Below are 21,631 nucleotides of genomic sequence, written 5' to 3' on the forward strand. Positions count from 1 at the left end.
GTAATCAGCAATAATTGAACCCCCTGACTGAACTTTAGAGCTATTTTATAAAATACACGTAATCATTTTTTTTATTTTAATTATAGGATGTTTAGTACAGTTTATGTGCCCAATTTTTATTTGAAAAAAAAATACGAATTACAGAATGCAAATTATACATTTTCAACCAATAACAAGAAACCAAAAACGGAAACCAAGCATAATGCTCAACTAATTCCTGACCAGTAACTAGATCGTTTAGCGTACCATTGTAAAGAGTGGTGTCACCCTAAGGCGATCTTAGATAAATTTCGGCGTTTTTCGTCTAGCCGCATTATCACAAACCTGGTAATTGAACCGGGTGCGCGGTGCATCTGAATAAATAATTTTAGTGTCTACAGACTGTTGCTTTTTGTACAAAGTTCTATAACTTTAAATGGTTTATTTTATTTAAAAAAATATTCCCATAAGTTTCCCTTATATTAATAAATTGTAGTTGAATTATATTTTTTTTAAATAAAATAATTTTGACCTCAAATATTGTTAATTACTATTAAAATACGTTTACATCAAAACAAGCTAAAATATGGAACAAAAAATATTTGTACTACAAAATATACTTACTAACTATTACTATAATTTCACATTAAAATATGTATATAGTATGAAATGAAAGATCTTGAAAGAGCACGCTGTATAAATATCCAAATATAAACTACATACAGAATAAGTAGAAATGTAACTAAGAAATCTACCAAAGATGTGAGCGCAAACACTCGCACGTGTTACGGTAACTTCTGCTTTACATAAAAAACTAAATATATTTTAAAAGGAACATAAAAAATCAAAGTAACCCATACAATTCAAATAATATATTTTTGTACAAGTAAGGCTGAAAAAAAGTTAATTTTGAATAAAATGAATAATGTCAGGACTTAATAGTTTTTTCTGTACTTATACAACTGGCTTGAAGTTCCATTTTTAACGAAAAAATTTAAAAAGTAAACTAGAAAAAGAATGACGAGAAATATTTATTTTATATTGTTAACACTATTCCGTAACGATTTGCAAAAACCTAGTCTTGTTGTTCTATGATTAGGGAATCGTATTAAAACTGGATGAGAAGATAAAACTAAATATTAAGGAAACTATTTGGTACAAAAAAAATATGTTGTCAATTCGAGCATATCGTCGTTGCTACTGAAAAACTCGCTATGCGTTTTTTCATATTTTTCGATTGCTGTGCCGCTTTAATCGTTATTTCAATATATGGAAATTTCAAATTTTTCAAATTTTTGTAAATACTAGAAAAAGTCTAAAACCAATCCAAGCATTTGCGACATTTTAGAAAATAGACATGATACCATTTTTATTTTATAAAATGTGGCAGATAGTCAAAGTTATTATTTCTAAATATATCATTATTTATTATTCTATATATTATTTCTAAATATATATAAATATTTGTTTTAAAAAAAATATTTTTTATTATTTTTAACAAAATGTTTCTCTTATTGAGGAATCTAAATATGCTTTTACTCGAATCATTTTACCTCCAATTTGAAGGATAAATTTTAAACCGAAAATAGTTAAATCCACCATCAAAGTAATCATAGTCATTACCAATTACCAATTTGCGAAAGTTATAACATCTTTAACGCAATTACTCATTAATCCGATATGCCAACAATGTGCGGTTTTCATCGCTAAGGTCTATACCACGATATTAATTGATCATTGTTGTTCGTGTAATGGAATCGTCTCGCTATTTTAATCTTTATGAAGACGGATCGTAATTTATTGTGATGTGAACTTATGTATACCACATTATTAGTACATAATAATGCGTAAGATTTTGGCGTCTCGTGTTAATTTAGGTATTAGTCCGAGTAAATGATTTATTATATACATATGTACTTATATATATAAATATATGTCATTATTGATGGTAACGTAATATTTTATGATTATGGCTTATCGATGTTTAATTTATTGATTTTTTTATAGATATAAAACATTTTATTTAAATAAAATTACACATCCAGCAGAGAAGGTATTCAGTATATAAATAACCAGGAATATTATATGTATTCATATATTTAATATTTTTTTTTAATTTTCCTCTTCTTGCATGATTCTCAACAGAGTCTTGACATGCCTTGATCCAACATAACTGTTGTATTTGTATCGAATTCTGTCGTATGGACTGCTAGTCGAGATGGCCCAGTGGTTAGAACGCGTGTATCTTAACCGATGATTACGGGTTCAAACCCAGGCAAGAACCGCTGATTCATGTGCTTAATGTGTCTTTATAATTCATCTCGTGCTCAACGGTGAAGGAAAACATCGTGAGGAAACCTGCATGTGACATATTTCATAGAAATTCTGCCTCGTGTGTATTCCACCAACCCGCATTGGAACAGCGTGGTGGAATATGTTCCTCAAAGGGAGAGGAGGCCATTAGCCCAGCAGTGGGAACTTACAGGCTGTTGTTGTTGTTGTATGGATTTGCTACAAGTATTTTTTATTAAAATTCCTTTACACATAATAACTTACATACGACACCGATAGAGATTATTTAATAAATTTGATAAGTCAATTCGAAAGAAATAGTGAAAGAGTATAACACAGAAATGTCTCCACAAATAATTCTAGGAATATCTAACATTGAACTTGTGACGTCAAATACGCAAGTTTACTTTGCGTCGTTTGCGTTCATTTGTTTGCGCAAACATGCACATTTGTGGAGGGCAATGATTTACGAGGGCTTCTGTTTAATATTTTTATTCGCGGAGTTATATTATGTTCGAATATATTTATTACTACATGAGTCGAGTTGGTTCAGTCACTGTAACACGTAGATGTTCATCGAATTTCGATGATTTAAGTATTTATCTATATTTAACTTGTGTGTATGTGTGTTTCTCTGTTATAGGATTTTCGTGTTACATTTCTCTCCATTTTAATGTTTTAGCATTTATTTCTCTTATCATATTTAATTTTTATCAATAATTGTATATATTTGTCTATCTATTAGTAACACAGTATATCGAAACCGTACTTGTTGACTTTTAAATAGAATACGTTTTATATAATCGTATTTTACTAAAAGAACTTTAGATTACAATTATCGTATGTTCTTCTCGGCTGCATCTATATTCCGAACATGGAAAATTAACGTAAGTAGCAGTTTAATTTAGCCTTACATTTCTTTAAAATGATGATTCAAAAATGCTTGTTAAATAAAGCATCTCAATCTCTAAATCACAGCTGTACCTATGAAAACTTTCTTTATGAGTATATTTTGGACCATTTGGGTGCAACCATAAGAAAGAAATAATAATATATAAAGATATAAAGAAAATTAATATAAAAATATATAAAGAAATTTTTTTGCAATATTGGCATGATAACAGTTTATAATTAGTGAATGAGAACACATTGAAATGTTCTTATACGTATTTAATCACTTTATAAACATTCACATATACTTATAATAATATATATATGACGTCACGCATGGTCAACTTAATTCTCCGCTCTTACAGCTGCAGCTGCTTCGTACTTGCATACATCGACTTTAACGTGACGATATTCTGTAAAAAAAACAATATAAAGTGTTAAGAGCTTTTGATTGGCTATTTGCGGCTGCAGCTCAATGTGTGCGTATGTATATAAAAACAACATCACATGAAAAAATCAAACTTGAAAGACTATAAAAGAATATCTGTTTAAATGTGTGTGTCCAACACATACATAAATAATTATATTGTAATTTTAACTTACGTTTCTTTTCATCGCAATTGTATTCGTATAGGTCACAGTTGTCATTGAACATTCTAGAAATTCCCAAGGAATCCTGTCCACATATTGGCACGAAATCGTGTTGACATTGATCAGCCATCTTACAGAAATTAATAACCTGTAATTATGAAAGAATATAAATAAACTATCCTTTTATTAAATATTTAAGAAATCTTGTTACTCACAGGTTCTAAGGGAAAGAAATAATCCTCCGCCTCAATTTCAACATGGCTCCAAACCTCTACAGCATACTCTAAGATAATTAAACCTGAGAAAAAAAGCAACAATTATAAATACTCATACTTACCTATTTAATAATAGTAATGTTTGAATGTATAGGTTTGCTAAGCAATCAATCGCTTGAACGACTGATCAGAAATGAACGAAATTTATAACAAAGATGTATTATAGTTTGGAATAGCCCATAGATTACTTTTACAGAAAAAATGTAGCGTACACCTACCACCTATCGCCGCTAGTGAAATTAGTGTTTTCTAGGTGATAATATTGAACTACACAAAATCGTACAATTATGCAGTTCAATATTGTTGTTACATTAATAATAATAGATGGAAGGTTACTGAGAAAATTTTCACTCGATGGAAATAGTCTAATATAATTAAAAAATATATTTTAAGTCTAATAGCCTTTATGTAGAGATATCTACATAAAGGCATTTCTAAGACACTGTGTCCATTACATTTATTATGAATACAGACAAATATCTTGCTTATATTTATCTGACCTGTAAATAAACTAGATTAATTACTATGTGATAACAAAGCACAATTATATGAAGCATTACTGGTCTCGTTCCCTAGAGCTTCTCAACGGTTGACAGCGCTTATACATAAATAGCGGGATTTCAACTAACATATACATGGCTTCCATAAGATCTTTCATATATTCCATTGCCACCGAGCTCAAAATTACCATAGAAATTCTTCTTCTAATATTTATTATGATAGAAATTCAAGTGTTCTGATTGCTTTATCCACCCATCTCTAATTATAGATATATTACCTTGTAGTTATTATGATACTATGATTTAAATCAATTGAAAAACAAAATTACAAAGATATGTATATATAGAGATGTTTTTTATAGATATACTTACTAGCTAAAAGCCTTCTTAATATCATATCACACAAGCGTTCTAATCAACGTTCAACTATGATCTAGTTTAGTAACCAATGGAATTGTTTACAAAGCAAAGTGAACTATGGCTGTAGAACAGGATATTGAAACAAAACATAGGCTCTTGTCGAATCTATATGGATCACTAGGAGATCATAGTCAGAAGTAAAACACCTTTGGTATGAAAAAAACAATGAATCAACGATATTCTGGTATGGCTTTAGCTACGTGCAAATGTTATTTATGGGTATATTACTATTAAACTTCCACATATAGCGAGAATCTCTCGTGATAAATTGTAATGATCTTTTTAATACATAAAATGTAACTCTTTTGATTTTCATTAAAATGCTTACAATTTCAGTGGGCATCCCGATGGATCTTCTGATGGTGATGGGATGAAAATATTACTAATTAATTAGCCTTAGGAACTAGGATAGTATGTCCCTTATGTATCTGGCCCAACCTTCTAACCGAAACACAACAACATGAAGATGTTTCACGGTAGAATATATGATGAGTTGGTGGCAGCTGGTACAGCTTTGCACGATGCCCTAACACCAATATAACAAAAGTAAGTAGGCGAGTTAGGTGTGTACGTCTTAATGTAAACTATTTGCTTAAATTAATTACATTTCTTTAGAATATAATATCGAGATGGCCCAGTGGTTGAAATGAGTGCCTTTATGAGGCACCCGATGATTGCACATTCAAACCCAGGCCAGCACCGCACATTTATCTCGTAACCGGGGGTGAAGGAAAACATCGTGAGAAAACCTGCATTTATCTAATTTCATAGAAATTCTGCCACGTCTGTATTCCATCAATCCGCATTGGAACAGCGGGGTGGAATATGTTGCCAACCTTCTCCTCAAAGGAAGAGGAGGCTTTAGTCCATCAGTGGGAAATTTACAAGTTATTGTTGTATATATTTCTAAAGGGGTAATTTTTTAAATAAGGAAAAAAACTAAAGTTTCATCCACTAAGAGAACAGTAGTATGATATTAATACTAAAATAACTCGCTTAATATTTTCAACAAGACAAAAAATATTGTAAAAGCAAGGGAAGCTTAACTCGTGTTTCATAAATTGTTTAATAAAAATCTTTGTGAGTACCGTAGCAACCGCTCCGCTGTCAGATTATAGAACCTTTCGCTAAAATAACCTTAAAGCTCTTATTTAGATGAATAACGCGAGGATTTTGTGAAATGCTATTAAGGCTTTCACTTACAAAGCTCAAAGGAACCTAAGAAGTTAAAAATTAAGGAATAAACCATCGCTGAAAAGGTTTCTTACACCTGATGCTTTAAATCCATATTAAACTACAGCTTGAGTGGATCGGATATTATCATTTAATAGATCAATATTACACCGGCATGTGGTTGAGCATCATTATTTACTGTGAGTACATATGTACATAACAGCCTCACTAACTTACATAAGAAATAATTAATAAGAAAAGTATAACACCTCGTCTCATTGCCTCCACTGGTGACAGGAGGGCTGATTCGTTTTTTGCCCAGAGGATCGGAATTGCGATTCAACGGGGAAATGCTGCTAGCATTCTTGCCACCATTCCACGCGGTCAAGATTTATAAAGTATCTAGTTTCAGTTCATATTAGTATATATTTAGGCATTTATTGTTGTTAATTCTTATATTAATAAAATAAAATACATTGAAAGTCGAAACAACTCTTCACAACCGTTGATATGTTTTCGTGAATATCAATTCTATATCTAGATTTAATAAGTTTGAATAGTCATTTTAAAATTAATCATTTTTAAATAATGGAGAAGTATATTGTCTATGTTTATAATATTTATACAGACGGTTCAATGAGTGGAATGAACGAGATTACAGGTTCAAATCTCGGCAAGTACCACTGATTTCTCATGTGCTTTATTTTACAATTCACTTCGTGCTCGGAGGTGAAGGAAAGCATCTTGATGAAACTTTCTGAGCTGATCATCTACCACATGTGTATTCGTAAGCCCGCATAGAACACCGTGGTGAAGTATGCTCCAAAACTTCTCCTTAAATTATCAGGACCATTAGCCCAAAAGCAAGACATTAACATACTCTTACTTTGTTTGTCTTAAAATTTAAGATCGTTAAGAAACTATTGACTAATTTCAAGACTTCCTGTTAAAATATTCTACTAATTAATAAATATGAAAAATAATTTCACAATAAAACAAAACTGTAATCTTCCTTATCCAATCAGTGATTTGCATTTGTAAATCTATTCCAACGGTTCCAGAACGGAGTAAAACATAATCATTACGTTTTAGTTGACACAAAGGATTTAAATACATATTTATAACATCGTAAACATTTCAAACGGTTGCATTATATAATTAATAATTTAATATCTAGTATTATACTTGCATAACTCCATATTTCAGGTATATTATGGACTATCAACACTGCGCCAGTCCGCTGCCATCTTCCCGATTACGCATCTACTCCCTCAGTAAGATTATTCGTAACACATTATTGCTTATAGATAACGTATATATATTCTATTTCAACCATAACAGGAAAAACAACAACAACAACAACAACAGCCTGCAAATTCCCACTGCTGGGCTAAAGGCCTCCTCTCCCTTTGAGGAGAAGGTTTGGAACATATTCCACAACGCTGTTTCAATGCGGGTTGGTGGAATACACATGTGGTAGAATTTCTATGAAATTTGTCACATGCAGGTTTCCTCACAATGTTTTCCTTCACCGCTGGGCACGAGATGAATTATAAAGACTAATTAATCACATGAATCAGCGGTGCTTGCCTGTATTTGAACCCGCAATCGTCGGTTAAGATGCACGCGTTCTAACCACTGGGCCACCTCGACTCACCTTAACAGAAAAACGAGCCAAATAATCAACGTTTGACAGAAAATTTACGCGGTTGAGAGCTTGATGATTTTCGAAAAAACGGCGTTTCGAACGTCGACTTAATTGTTAAATCGGTATTTTGGAAGTTCAATTAAAGTGGAAATAAGTAGTTCAGAGAAATAATGTAGCATTATAAACAAAGAAATATTGATCATAAACTTAGTAGTGCACAGTATAGCTGAGTTAATAGTAAAAACGTAAACCTTAGGATTGTTCTCCTACATCCACAGTAACATTGATCACTTTGATAAAATCATTGATAATCATTGTATGTGCACTAGGAGTAAGGATAAGCTTATAACGCCAAGTTTCCGACTCCGCAAAGTCAATAAATCCTTCTTGGGGCAAGGTATCCGTTTCTATACTAAAATTCCGCAGACATTTTTAACTTTGCCGTTTAGTAAATTTAAATCATTTGTAAAAAATACATTGGTAGAAAAAGCATATTATTCGATACAAGATTTTATAGATGATAAAAAAGCGTGGAGTTCTGTTGACTTCAAATTATATAAATATATAAATTAAAATATATAAATAATTGTATTTAATTAACATGACTTTGTATTTTTTAAATGTTAAAAAAGAGGAACTACTAAGTTTCTTGCCGGTTCTTTTCGGTAGAATCTACTTTCCGAAGCGGTGGTAGCTTCACTTAATTGTAAAATGACGATTCAAAAGTGCTTGTAAAAGACTACTTGAATAAAGTTTATTTTGATTGATTGATCGATTGACTTCCATTGGAAAAGTCTATAGATCAATATAGGTAGGGACCTATTATAAAACTACTATAAAGACAAATCGAAGACAATATATCTTTAAATATTATAACGTTGATAGATTTTAATTAATTATTCAAATATTAATTCATAAAAATGGTGGATTTAGTACTCGTTGACTTGTTAGATATATTCAATAGAAGATTTAACTTTATTTGATTGATATATGATATATACCTATTTATATATATATTTGTAATTGAAATGCTGGAATAGATCTTGAATATATATTGATTTTTGACAAACAAACAGGTGATCTACTTATAAACCTTCCTGTATTACGTCATTAACTAATGGCTATCCTACCTTTACCTACCGTACCTATATATGAGCGTGTTTTAACATCGCAAATTCTATTGTCAGATGTAAGAAGCCTTCTCCATATATGTATGTACATATAAGAATGAGAACTCTATTTGACCTTATTTCTATTAATAGTATCTTACTCAATGAAGTCATATAAAGGTTATTAATATTCAAATTACTTTGATATATTTATGATTCGAATAATTATGACAACACTGACACACTATGAACAAATTAAACCTTTAATTACCAGTCGTTAATCTATAATAAATAATTTTGTTTTCGATAACTCGTTTATTATTGTAATTAAAACTCATTTTGATGGTCAATATTTCACGCTTCTAATAAAGCATCGAAACTAATAATCGCCATGATATTGACAAGTTAATTAGGAAAAATATAATAAGATGATTATCAAATTCACGTAAGTCATCTATAATCACGTTTATCTCTAAAACATCTAACTCATGCGCAGCAAATAACTTTACGCAACTTAAATTCCAATCCTAATATGCAATCGGAAAATTTGATGTATTAAATATATACTAATATATTAAATATATACTTAATAATTTTATAGTAATCGTCTGATATTTTTTACTTTGACAAACAGTAGCATCATTAAAAAACATATTAAATCTTTGATGCGCATATAAATTAAATTTATTATTATTTCAGTAATCAGTTATTAAAATGGCATATTTATCATGTTTTTTTATTTTTATTTCATGGTGCTCGTTATTTCCGCATTATCTACGAATGTCTTGTGCGAGACTTAAGTCTCGTGAACGTCGTGAGTATCATGTGTTAATTTAAAATTAAATAAATGTCTAAAATTTATACTGTACATACAACTTTATGGAACACATACAAATTAACAAAAATAATACATAGAGACGGCGCATTCGCTAAAAGGTCATTTATGAGGCTGTACATTCAGAGATTCTAGGTTCAATGTTTGTTTCGGTCAGTAAAAAAAAATTATTGGTGGGACATTCCACTATCCATTTATATTTTAATAGCTTTCATGTATTTAAACTGAAATTTAACAAAACTTAAATAAAGAGTACAGTTATGCAAAACATAAGCCAAGTATTTAAATTTCTTAAATATTATTTATCAATGAAAATTTATCAATCAAAAATACTGTATAATATAATCATTACATATTTAGAAAAATAGATTTGTTTATAATGTTGTCAGATAATTTAGATGCCGATCATTTTTTTTACTTTTCATTAATAATTATGAATTAAACAAACACAAATAATTTTAAAAACAAACAATAGCCAATACGTTTGTTACAAATGAATAAAAAACTCGCTTCCCCTGACAGAGATACGATGCGAACTGTCATCGGGATTTTACTTAAAATGTTTTCGCTTTCAGAACAAAATAGACCAGTTTTGCAGCCTAGCAGACACCTGCATACACGATACAATTCCGATATGCGGCAAAATGGGTGATGAGAAACGAACCTTTTTGGATCTCTGTGACTTATTGGAGTTTGCGTGCGACACCAATCAAAGTACGTATATAAAGGACCTAAGATGTAACAGTCTATAACCATAACCGTATTTACCTTAAGGCACACGGAGCACGTTCCCAGATCCACCCATCCTGAGATTGCCCCGAAGAACCAACAATTTATTTCACACGTTTGTGCTCTCGTGAACTGTATTATATTCTAAAAATGCGTAAAATCTAGACACGCGGTAGCGTGTCAGCCAAGTTCAGGTAACACAACTGGCGAGTAGCACCGTGCGTAATTTTACACGAACCATTTGGGACCACTTCTGACCCCTTCATAACTCAAAAACTGTTTGACATAATTTATATTATCGAAATTGCCATTGTTGTAAGACACAACTAACGTATTTGTTAAAAGGCTAGTGACGATAGTCGATATTAAAAGTAGAAAGCTGTAGACATGCTCTTGATTATAGAAATATAGGTATATAATAGTATATACCTATATTGTATTGTAATCGGTAGGTATATTGTTACAGTATTTAACAGTAACGATCTTAAAGTAACTGAAGCTACAGTGTGTTTAGGAATCACGTTATATTCGACACATCAGAGAAATCCTCATTCCTCCGCATCATACATTGATACAGCTCGACTATATACCTATATTTTTGTTATTTTCAGAGGCTTATAACATATAACTTCAATAGATAAGACATGTCATATTATTTACTGTGTGGTTGCTACAGATGTTGAGTCCGTTTTCATTAACAGGAATCAGTCTCTTCTGGCTGGCTATAGAGCCATAATTACAACCAATCAGAATTTTACGAATTTACGAAAATTACCACACCCTTTATTTGAAACTACACTTAAGGCCGCCTAAATGCAAATTATTTATACATGAAAGTAAATATATACCAAAACACATGAACTTGCGGTCCACAATTTCATGGGCACCCAAAGATTCTATAATATCTATAAATCACATTGCTAGATAAAGTCGTCGCGTCATGAATCTTTCGATTTGTAGCTTATCTCGTCTCGTTGTATTGAACCAGAATTACCAACAATTACAGGTTTCTTCACGATGTTTACCTTCAAAGCCGAGTACCAGATAAATTATAAACACAAATTGAGCACTTACAATTTCAATTTTGCTTGCCCAAGTTTGAATCCGCAATCAGTTAAATTTCACGTGGCCGTCTTATCTCTTACGCGTACAAAACTTGATACTGATATAGTACGACACAACTTAGATGTAACATCTGCAAATACAATAGAACAGATTACTGCCGATTTACACAAGCGATCGAAATAGCTCGCTATCGCGCCAATCGACGCTATTCGTCGCTGTATTCTCGCGTCAGTTCAACCCGAGAAAGCAAGTGCATGTAAATCGACATGTCAAATTGACGAATATATTAAGTCATAGGATGTTCCAAGTTAATAAATTTGTAGAAAGATTGAGATTCACATAAGAAATAAATATTGATTCGTAATACCGTTCTTAATTCGGATGTGATTCGGTTTTATCGGACATCCGACCATATACGAGTGTATCGTATGATGGATAAAGAGATCTTCTAACATTTATTAATTTTTTTTTCAGTTTTTGTACATGTTGAGGACATGGCTGGATGCCCAAACAGAAGCTGATGAAAGATTATGATTATACATTAAAAATATTTTACGCAACTAATTGCAATTATTTTATATATTTTATATATTTTATTTTAATATAGTATAGGAAATGTATATCGTCGCAGCAACGAATCGATCTGTATCTTTGCATTTAAATAATCTGGAAACTGAACTTAGGATATACTAATGTTGTCTTAAATTTTCGCGATTATTACACATTTAAATAAAACTAATTATAACGGATGAATCGCGTATATTAATTATTTTTTTTTTTTTTTTTAAAACATCCCGACGTTTCGAGCACTTTGCAGTGTTCGTGGTCACGGGTAGACTTAGGATATACTTTTTATTTCATTAAGCTCGGTAGCAAACCCGCTGTCAACAACTAATTATATATTAGTAAAAAAACGGCATGTTCATCCTTAAATCTAAGCCAAATTTAGCTAAAATCATACAATTAAAAATGCAATACTTATTATTATAAAAAAATACACACAACTTTTCACATTTTATCAAAAATATGTAAAGGCTGCTGTCTCAGTCAGTTAAGATTCCAAAGTCAAGAAAGTCACAGAAGTCTTAAAAATATATTGGATGGATCATTAAGAGTTTGGAAATTGACAGTATTTGTACCTACTCCCATGTATCTAAAAGCATTTAAACCCCTTGACCTTGTGCATAATTCTGAACGTTTTGGATTGGTATTTTGTATTTCATAGAGAACGCAAATGGGTCTGCGGACACCCTATAATATGTTTTGCGAAGTTCACTCAATACCTACCGCCGTTACTGAAATCGATCAGGTATTGAATAAATGTTTTAATGGAATTGATTATACTTAAAGCTACTAACAAAAAAGAAAAGTAAAATGTACGCAGCTGTCACGAATTGTGAATAATATATTTAAAGTTTAAATAAGAGACAAATGATGTGTCAGTGATAAAACATTTCCCTTTATACAGCGATTGTCTATGTATCTTCTCAGGAACAAAAAACCGTCTTTTATATAAGTGTCATAATATCATCGTCATTCTAAATTATTTTATAATACAGTAGGGTTTCCAGCCAATTTCAACTAGTTTCTACACCTTTTATTGACTATGTTCTCCTAGTAATAAAAGGTAATAAAACCAACAATGAACTGGATAACAATATATATAAATTGATCGAATTAGCTGCAAACTCGATCGATACCATCTTTTCGTATATTCGATCTTTCCCCCACTTACTCTATTTCCTCTAGTAGTAGAAATATTTACAACAAAAATGATACACTTATAAACGCATATAATATAATAGTGCCGAACGTAAAACAAAGACTTTTTAAAAATAAAAGTGCGTACAAAGTCGCAAACAATATCTAGTTAATTATAACGAAGCAAGATCATACACATAGTTACTTTTTTGCGCAAAAAAATAGCTTTACTTAAATATGTGTTTAAGTACCATTACGGTAATGCCTGTCTGACCTGAGATCGCGAAGTGAGATAGACCTATTGCTCGCTGTGTGGGCGTGATAGAGATGGGGATATCTCGAAGGTTGACCGGTAACAGGTTGGGGCAGGAGTAAGTATAGCGAATGCAGTAAGGTACCAAGACTCGGGTGAATCCTTATACAGTCTAAACACGATCCTAAACTATGGTTAATCTTAAGTTTAATTATATGCAATTTTTCTTTGATTATCAGTTAGTTCAGTTGAAGTATCGTAAACTATTTTGAAAAAGCTCTGCTTACTTTATTGCATCTTTCTCAAAAAATTAAGTCTATAATATATATCTTTTTCTTAAGTAACACTTATACTTAAACTATACATTTTATTACATTCTGTGTTAAGCTGAACAGTTGAAATTGTGTAGGTATGTATACAATACCTGACTGATTCAAAGAATAAAAGTTCATCAGAATCCAAGAGAATCCAAACATATTAATATACTAAAAATATTGATAACAAATCTGGTAGTTAAACATTAGTTATGCAGTTAACTATTCACAGTATAACCGGCCTTTCAGCCCGTGAGAAAGGTACAATTTGAACAAGGCATAATTAGCGGGTGCATTAAATCAGAGCCCGCCCGGCGATTTCGTTGATTAGCCCGAGCGAGGTCCAGTTCAGGACAGGTGGATTTTAGGGGTCAAGGACAGAGGTGAAATTTAATATAATATTTAGTTAGGCAACTATCTAGACTTAACAAAATTTGATATTAATTTACACTTAAACAATTCGCCCTTTAATAAGCCTATTAGAACTCACTCATAGCAGCAATTTATGTCCTGTTCTATAAAAAGGTTGTAATATTTTTCTCATTTCACTTATAAATGAATTTATTTGAAGTTTATTTAAGAATAATAGATTCCAATAAAATAATTTTGTAGTAATGAAAAGAGACTTAAATATAATAATTTGGAAATTTATATTTAATGATTATATATATTTTAAAATAACGAACGCCAAACAAACTAATATCTAATAGCTGACCTTACCGTATACAGCGTCGTTCTCGTCTTTATGTGTTTTTTAACCTCTTAGTAATACATATATCAGAGTGAGGAGATACTCCACTTTCATCAGACATTATACAGCTAAAAAGCAATACCATATTGTTGTATTCTGATTTAAAGGGCGAATGCAATGTAGGTACCTACAGGCAGAAGTTTGGTGGTAGATTGGCGGAGTTTGAATTGGCGATGGCTTCCTACGATATAATTTATGGGTACAGGAGACCATTTACCGACAGATGACCTATTTGTCCGTCCGCCAGCATCCATATATATCTTAAAATATATAATAACAAATAATTGTACCAGATAACAATGTTACAACAACTATTACTTGCACAAAACCATACATTTATTGTGGTTAGAATAAATTCTATGTGTCAAATGAGTTACATGATGAAAATCCAATGAGTATTCCGATTTACTCAAATATATTATGTATGGGAAAATTAACTTAAATGCATAAATTCTTTAATTAAAATCAGCTCAACAAATATAAAACATTCTCGTTAATTGAAGTCTGTTAAAATATAATATGAAATTATTGTCAGCTTTGAAACATTTTCCAACGCTTTCTCTCCTTTTTAAAGAGGAGGTTATTATAGTATACTAGGGACTGTGTATTGGTGGACACAATTGTGGAAGAATTATATTCGACTCAAGCAGGCTTCTCATGATATTTTCTTTGACCATTAGAAACAATAATTAATCATATTGTCATTCAGTGTGCTTACCCGGGAACCTGCAAATCATGTTTTAGCCACTGTCCAGTCTGGGCTTTGTAACAACCAATCAATTTGACGAATACTAACAAAACTGGTTTATATGTGTTGTCATTTATTATTGAAATATTTAATTGACAAACACTTACATTACATACTTCATTCAATACATAAGTTTTATTTGCAGGTTTTTCTACTCCACTAATCGTATACACTTTGATTAAATCATATTATTTTAAAATGCATACATAATTCATTTAAGTAACCAGTTTTATATTACGAGCGGTCGATTTAAATTTGAATATACGTTATTTAAATTTTTAGACAATATTTTTATGCTGAAATGTTTAATAGAGTATTTAGGATGTTTCCCTGGTCGAATAAAGTTTTCAGTTCATTCGTGTGAGCATAACGCATATTCAAAATTATCACAACAAAATCTTTCTTCACAACGCCGTCTCGATAGTATCACCGTATTTAGGCCAAAAACAGCCGAAATTTCTTCACCCAAAAGGATTCCCAGTACAGCTTGATAGAGCGACTTGATAAGAATCGGTTAGCCTAATAACCCGCCGGGTCCTTTGTCTATTGTTTACATTGGGGTGCACTACGTGATTCTGAAAGTCACGCCGGCACCTTTGCTTGGACCTCCCTGCTGTTATTGTTAAATACGTCGTCATTGTGACGAGTGGCGCGACAGGGTGCTCCGATAGTTTATAAGTATGAGATCAGTTTAAAAACGAATTATGCCTAAGGTCGTTATCGTATCGATTAATTAAATTGTTGGTATTATTGTTGGATTAATACTAGAGTCGTGATGACTCACTGGCTAAATAACGTGAATCTGTACTGATGATTCCGAGTTCAACCCGGACGAGTACTAATTAATTTCATCGTGTTAATTTATGTTTATAATTCATAGTGTGCTCGACGATAGGGTAAACATCGTGAGGAATGTGTGCCCAACCCTTGTTTGAGAGGGATGTGGAAGTAAGCTTCAAAACGTTCAACTCCAAAAGAAGAGTAAGCTTGGCAGATGCAAAAAGAAGTGTCATTGATGTAGAATTTTAAATGAACACTGCATTTATACCTCGTTAACACTTCAAGACATTAAAATATATTGCATTTATGACATAAGTATTTTTTTAATTAAACCTTCAATTTACACCATCTTAGAATAAAAACTTCTTCGTTTTTCAGTTTGATTAATTCTGTTCACTAAAACCTCACACTGTATCAAATAGGGTGCGCACGCGCACGTGGCGCAGTTTAACCTGCGCGTGAGTGGTGCGCTAATGACCTAATGTCACTTGCCCCGCGGCCGCCGCACCGCCCGGATGTCACCAAGACCGCCTTTGATAAAGCCGAAAATCGTCGAGACATCCAGAGATCGGTCTTTTTTTGATATTACCTTATTGAGAATCAAGATACGGAACTTCCTTCCTATTTTTTATATAATCAATTAATAAAAAATCTAATAACCTCCTTATTTGAAAATACTTAAAATGGGTAACCAATACTAACTAATGTTTACTTTTAATATCAAAACATTTACAAAAATCCACTATAAATATGAAATAAAAATCGACTGTCTAAAAATTGTTTATATGAAGTAAATTATTTGTATTAGTTATTAATCATACAATTCAAATCTTTAAAATCATTCGTTCAATTTAAATGCCCATTACAACTAACATCATAATTATAATTTAAATTATCATATTCATATTTCGAACTCTTTATTAGCACGATTTAGTTTAATGATTCACACAATTACATCAACTTCACGGATATCCGCTTATTACCCGACTGCCAAAGAAGGAGGGTAATGTTTTTCGAGTGTATGTAAGTATGTATGTATGTCTTTTCCTTTGTGACCTCCTGTAGCCTAAACGGCTTGATGGATTTTGATGTATGAGGTATCGTTAGATTTGTCTTGATTACGGGAGTGTCATAGGATACATTTTATCCTAAAAGTCCCACGGGATAAAGACATAATAATATTTTTTCTAAATTTCCCTTTAAAAAAATATGTATGCGGTATCATTAGATTCATTTCAATCACGGGAGTAATTAATATAGGATACGTTTTTTCTCAAAATTCCCACGGGAACATGTTAATTCTGCGTCAACGCAAAGCATCTTTTTTTAGTGTGCAGTCGGGTATTTTGTTTTTTTAATAATAATTAATACAATAGTTCAACTCTATACCTGGCCAATAAGCTTCCAGCATTTTAAAATTTCTTATAATCTATTTAAATGACTAGATAAGGCGTTTGAGCGATATTATTTTATGTTTTTTTTTTTAAATTAACTGAATATAAAAAGATAGGTAACTTATTCTGATGCACATCGACTCTGTTTCTGAATATTTTACAAAAAATCATTACAATAATATTGTTAGTTGCATACAGCATTTAAATATCAAGTAATCGCTTGTACATTTATAATATTTTTTTTTCACCTTTTGTATTTTCTTCTTTATTTCTTCTTGATCGATTACAATTTGACCTAACGTCATTCATTTAAGCACAGTTCACTCTCAAGCAATAAAACCTTTTTTGAAGAGTTAAGAAAAAAAAATGTTATTATATTTTAAGTATATTTTTAAATTTTGTTGTTAAACATATAAAGTCAACGAGACCGTTTTTGGAGCGGAAGCTAATACATTTTATACAACTACCCAAAATAGGAGTGTAATTATTAACATCATATATATATTAAATTTACATTAAATTTTCGTATGACAATATATAAACTTAATTAATTAATACTATTTGGAATGTATATAAAGTCCGTTTATATGTATCATTCTTAAAAGTTCAAACAGTCAATTTTACAAAGGTTTTTATAAATTATAAATCAGGAAACTGTAACTCACGACTTATCTCGCGCTGATTTAGACTGTCGCCTTCGACATTTTTTGTAACTAGTTTTTAACATTGAAAGTAGACAAAATACGGAATTTACTTTCACAATTTGAATATCAGTAGCATTACTGTCACAGTAAAGTAACAGCCTGTAAATTACCCACTGCTGGGCTAGGGTCTCGTCTTCAATTAGGGAGAGGGTTTGGAACATATTCCACTACGCTGTTCCAATACAGGTTGGTGGAATGCACATGCAGGTTTCCTCACAATGTTTTCCTTCACCGCCGAGCACGAGAGGAATTATAAACACAAATTAAGCACAGAGTCATCAGAAATAATAAGTAACAAGTCCATCAATTAGCATAGCAATTGTTTGTTCTAACGTACATCAAACACTTCGAAAGAAGAGGCCTTATCTAAGTAGTAGGACATTATACAGACTCTTCCGAATTAAAGGCTACTTATTAATACCTATAAAGATAACTAGCGACCAGCCCGGTTTCACAATGAAATAACATCACAGTAGAAGCTTCTAAAATTATCGATGTTTCTTTATATATAAAAAACTTCCTCTTGAATCACACTACCTGTTAAAAAACGTAGTTTAATTTAAGCGTACATAGGGATATAGGGACAGAGAAAGTGACTTTGTTTTGTAGTGATAAGCGAAAAAAATGATCAAGTTTGAACGAATTATTTTAAATATTACACACATGCACTGAACACCACATGTTATGCGATCTATGCAGGACATTTTATATTGCACAAATGTGTGTGCAAAGACAGTTGCAATCCAGATTTCCTAGCAAAACCGACACAACTGAAAAGGGTTCAGAGGCATTACATGGATATCTTACGTGCTCTCCGAGGTACGGGAGTGTACACTTACAACTTTCAGACTCCGTATTTAACTGACATTTTTTTGACTGGTAAATTTAATAACTTAAAACCTCGGAATCTGCACCCTTATGTAATAGCTACTAGACCTACAAGGCAGTCTATCTATTTGTGTTATGTCAATAAAATAATGTAATTGAATTTTAAATCTAAAATTTCATCCAACTGATCCGGCGGGAAGTATGCGAATTGTACTATTTAGTTTTTTATGTTGTTGTTATTTGGTTTTATAAATATAACCAAATACGTCTAGTTTAAAATGTATATATTAGTAACAAAATTATTACTCAATTTAGTGACTTGATATTAATAAAATTTCACTTTTCAGATAATCATGAAAGATGTAACAGAGCCGAGATGGCCCAGTGGTTAGAACGCGTGCATCTTAACCGATGATTGCGGGTTCAAACCCAGGCAAGCACCGCTGTTTCATGTGCTTAATTTGTCTTTATAATTCATCTCGTGCTCAGCGGTGAAGGAAAACATCGTGACGAAACCTGCATGTGACAAATTTCATAGAAATTCTGCCACATGTGCATTCCACCAACCCGCATTGGAACAGCGTGGTGGAATATGTTCCAAACCTTCTCCTCAAAGGGAGAGGAGGCCTTTAGCCCAGCAGTGGGAATTTACAGGCTGTTGTTGTGTTGTTTTGTAACACTTCAATCCTTCTCCTCAAAGAGAGGAGATGCAAAAGAATAATTTTCTACTCTGTAAGCCCTATGCTATTATATATATACCTACAAAGTTTTTCTCGACAAATTGGTTCTAACTCCTAAGTATCCGTCAAAAATATAAAATTTATAATAAATTAAATATTAAAAATTAGTGATTTCATTTTAATAAATTAAATAAAAATCGCCTAAAATATAGTTTTATATTTCTAAACAGCCACAAAACATATGAATTTGCAAGGTTTAACGTGGCTTATGTTATAGTTTGTGATAGGATTTGACGTCAGCATTTCAATCGAAATGCTTTTAGAATTGACTAACATTTTCTTATATCGTGGGACAAAGGATCATTACTTACCTATCAAATATCCGAATAGTGATGAAAACTTTAAAATTAGAAAGAAAAAAATCGCGACGACGTTAAAACGACATTTCTAAATGATATATTACAGTATTATTCTGAGATCTCACCGCAGTATAATTCACTTTTGAGTCTTTACAGTCAAACATTGTATTAGTCCGCAGGTTGTTTTATTTATTTTATGTAAAGATTGATGTGATACCACGTCTGGTCAGATTACGTTGATCGCGGGTAACGCGGCAGCCGCCCGCAGGCGATGCGCTCTTTATCAACTTGAAAATATTTTTTACAACATCCTTTAAAGTTATTGCTTACATTTATGGCCTGTAATCTTTTATTTCAATTCTTTATTATTAAAACTAATATCATTTGTAATGAACAACCAAGAGATATGAGAGTATATTCACATATGTTTTCTTTTTTTTCTGGAATTAAGTCTGGAATATAAAAAAATCACTTCAAATGTAAGGGTTAACGGAATGTTTGATTCATTTAAGAGTTTATTTTTCTTATCAAAATAATAAAGTAGGAATACAAATAAAATTCAGATATAGATTAAAATCCTAATTTATCAATTCCGATAACATCGTTTAAAACTTATATTATATTATGTCTTAAAAAAATAGCAAGCCTTTTAATTTTAAACTCAAGTACAATATACAATTACTTTATTAATAATTATAGTCAAACAAAGTTCTAAAATGTGTCTACGACTTTATTTATAAACAATATGTATCGAAAGATAACACCTGTTATATACAACGAAGTTTAGTAAATAAAAAGTTGTTTATAAAAACAAGCTCGACAGAACGACCACTCATTAAAAACTAATTAACTTGAGAATTCGTATCAAGATTCATTGCACATGCCTCTGCGCAAATCGTCGCGCACTTCAAACCAACGCACTTAACTAAAGTATCAATAACTGTCATTATTCACAATCACGATACTATCATCTCTTTTACGCAAGCCATCGGTAATTACAACATTACTTACATCCCTTTCGAACTCTTTAATTTGAAGCAATGTTCGTAAAACACCGCTCATTCCATTTCTTTCACGCCGAAACAACAGAAAATCGCGACTTAGAGACATGCCTCCGTCTCCCTCGCACGCGCTCGATATGCCTTAAAATAAAGTCGTTCTTTGAAATTTTCTTTTTAAATTTAAAACGAAAGCTACTTTTTTCGGATGACGAGTCAAAAGTATTTAAAATCGTTTTGAAATTGGATGTGTCCCTCACACGACGGGACTCGTTAAGGCTCCGGCGCGTGTTTTTCGACAAAAAAGAAAATAACGCAGGCGAGAAAGAGAGGTTCAACGGAGGCTTTTTATAGTCGTTGTCCCGATGCGCTCGCGCACGGAAGTATCGGAGCTTCAGGATCGCTCCTAATCTCATTCTCATAAAAAGCTCACGCATATATTGACGCGTTATCATTAGTTTTGAATTTGGAAATTTGTTTTTTTTTTTTTATAATGTGCTATGAACGCGTTGTGAGGTTGTATAGGTGTTAAATTATGTTGGGCACGTGTTGTTTATGGTTGCTTTTATGGCTAGAATATGACATTAATTCAGTGAAGTTTTATGAATAGGGTT

At 31.8% G+C, this 21,631-nt stretch overlaps 1 protein-coding gene across 1 annotated transcript; it reads right to left on the reverse strand.

The window, feature by feature from the left end:
- Positions 1–3,491: 3,491 nt before the first annotated feature.
- On the reverse strand, positions 3,492–4,931 carry LOC124538689. The gene is made up of 4 exons (XM_047115823.1): positions 4,901–4,931; positions 3,969–4,051; positions 3,766–3,901; positions 3,492–3,575 (listed from the first exon to the last, which is right to left on the reverse strand). Exons 1-4 carry the CDS (start codon positions 4,923–4,925, stop codon positions 3,508–3,510), a joined length of 312 nt encoding a protein of 103 aa, XP_046971779.1. The 5' UTR covers positions 4,926–4,931; the 3' UTR covers positions 3,492–3,507.
- Between the last annotated feature and the right edge of the window lie 16,700 nt (positions 4,932–21,631).

Source organism: Vanessa cardui, chromosome 21, assembly GCF_905220365.1.
Source record: "Vanessa cardui chromosome 21, ilVanCard2.1, whole genome shotgun sequence".
Taxonomy (NCBI): domain Eukaryota; kingdom Metazoa; phylum Arthropoda; class Insecta; order Lepidoptera; family Nymphalidae; genus Vanessa; species Vanessa cardui.

Bases quoted from the DNA above. Each gene is read 5' to 3' on its own strand.
- LOC124538689 (XM_047115823.1), bottom strand. From the start codon at position 4,925: ATGATATTAAGAAGGCTTTTAGCTA. The intron at 4,052-4,900 runs GTAAGTATATCT...TTTTTTTCTCAG, and splicing joins ATTAAGAAGGCTTTTAGCTA to GTTTAATTATCTTAGAGTAT. The intron at 3,902-3,968 runs GTGAGTAACAAG...TCATAATTACAG, and splicing joins ATTTCTTTCCCTTAGAACCT to GTTATTAATTTCTGTAAGAT.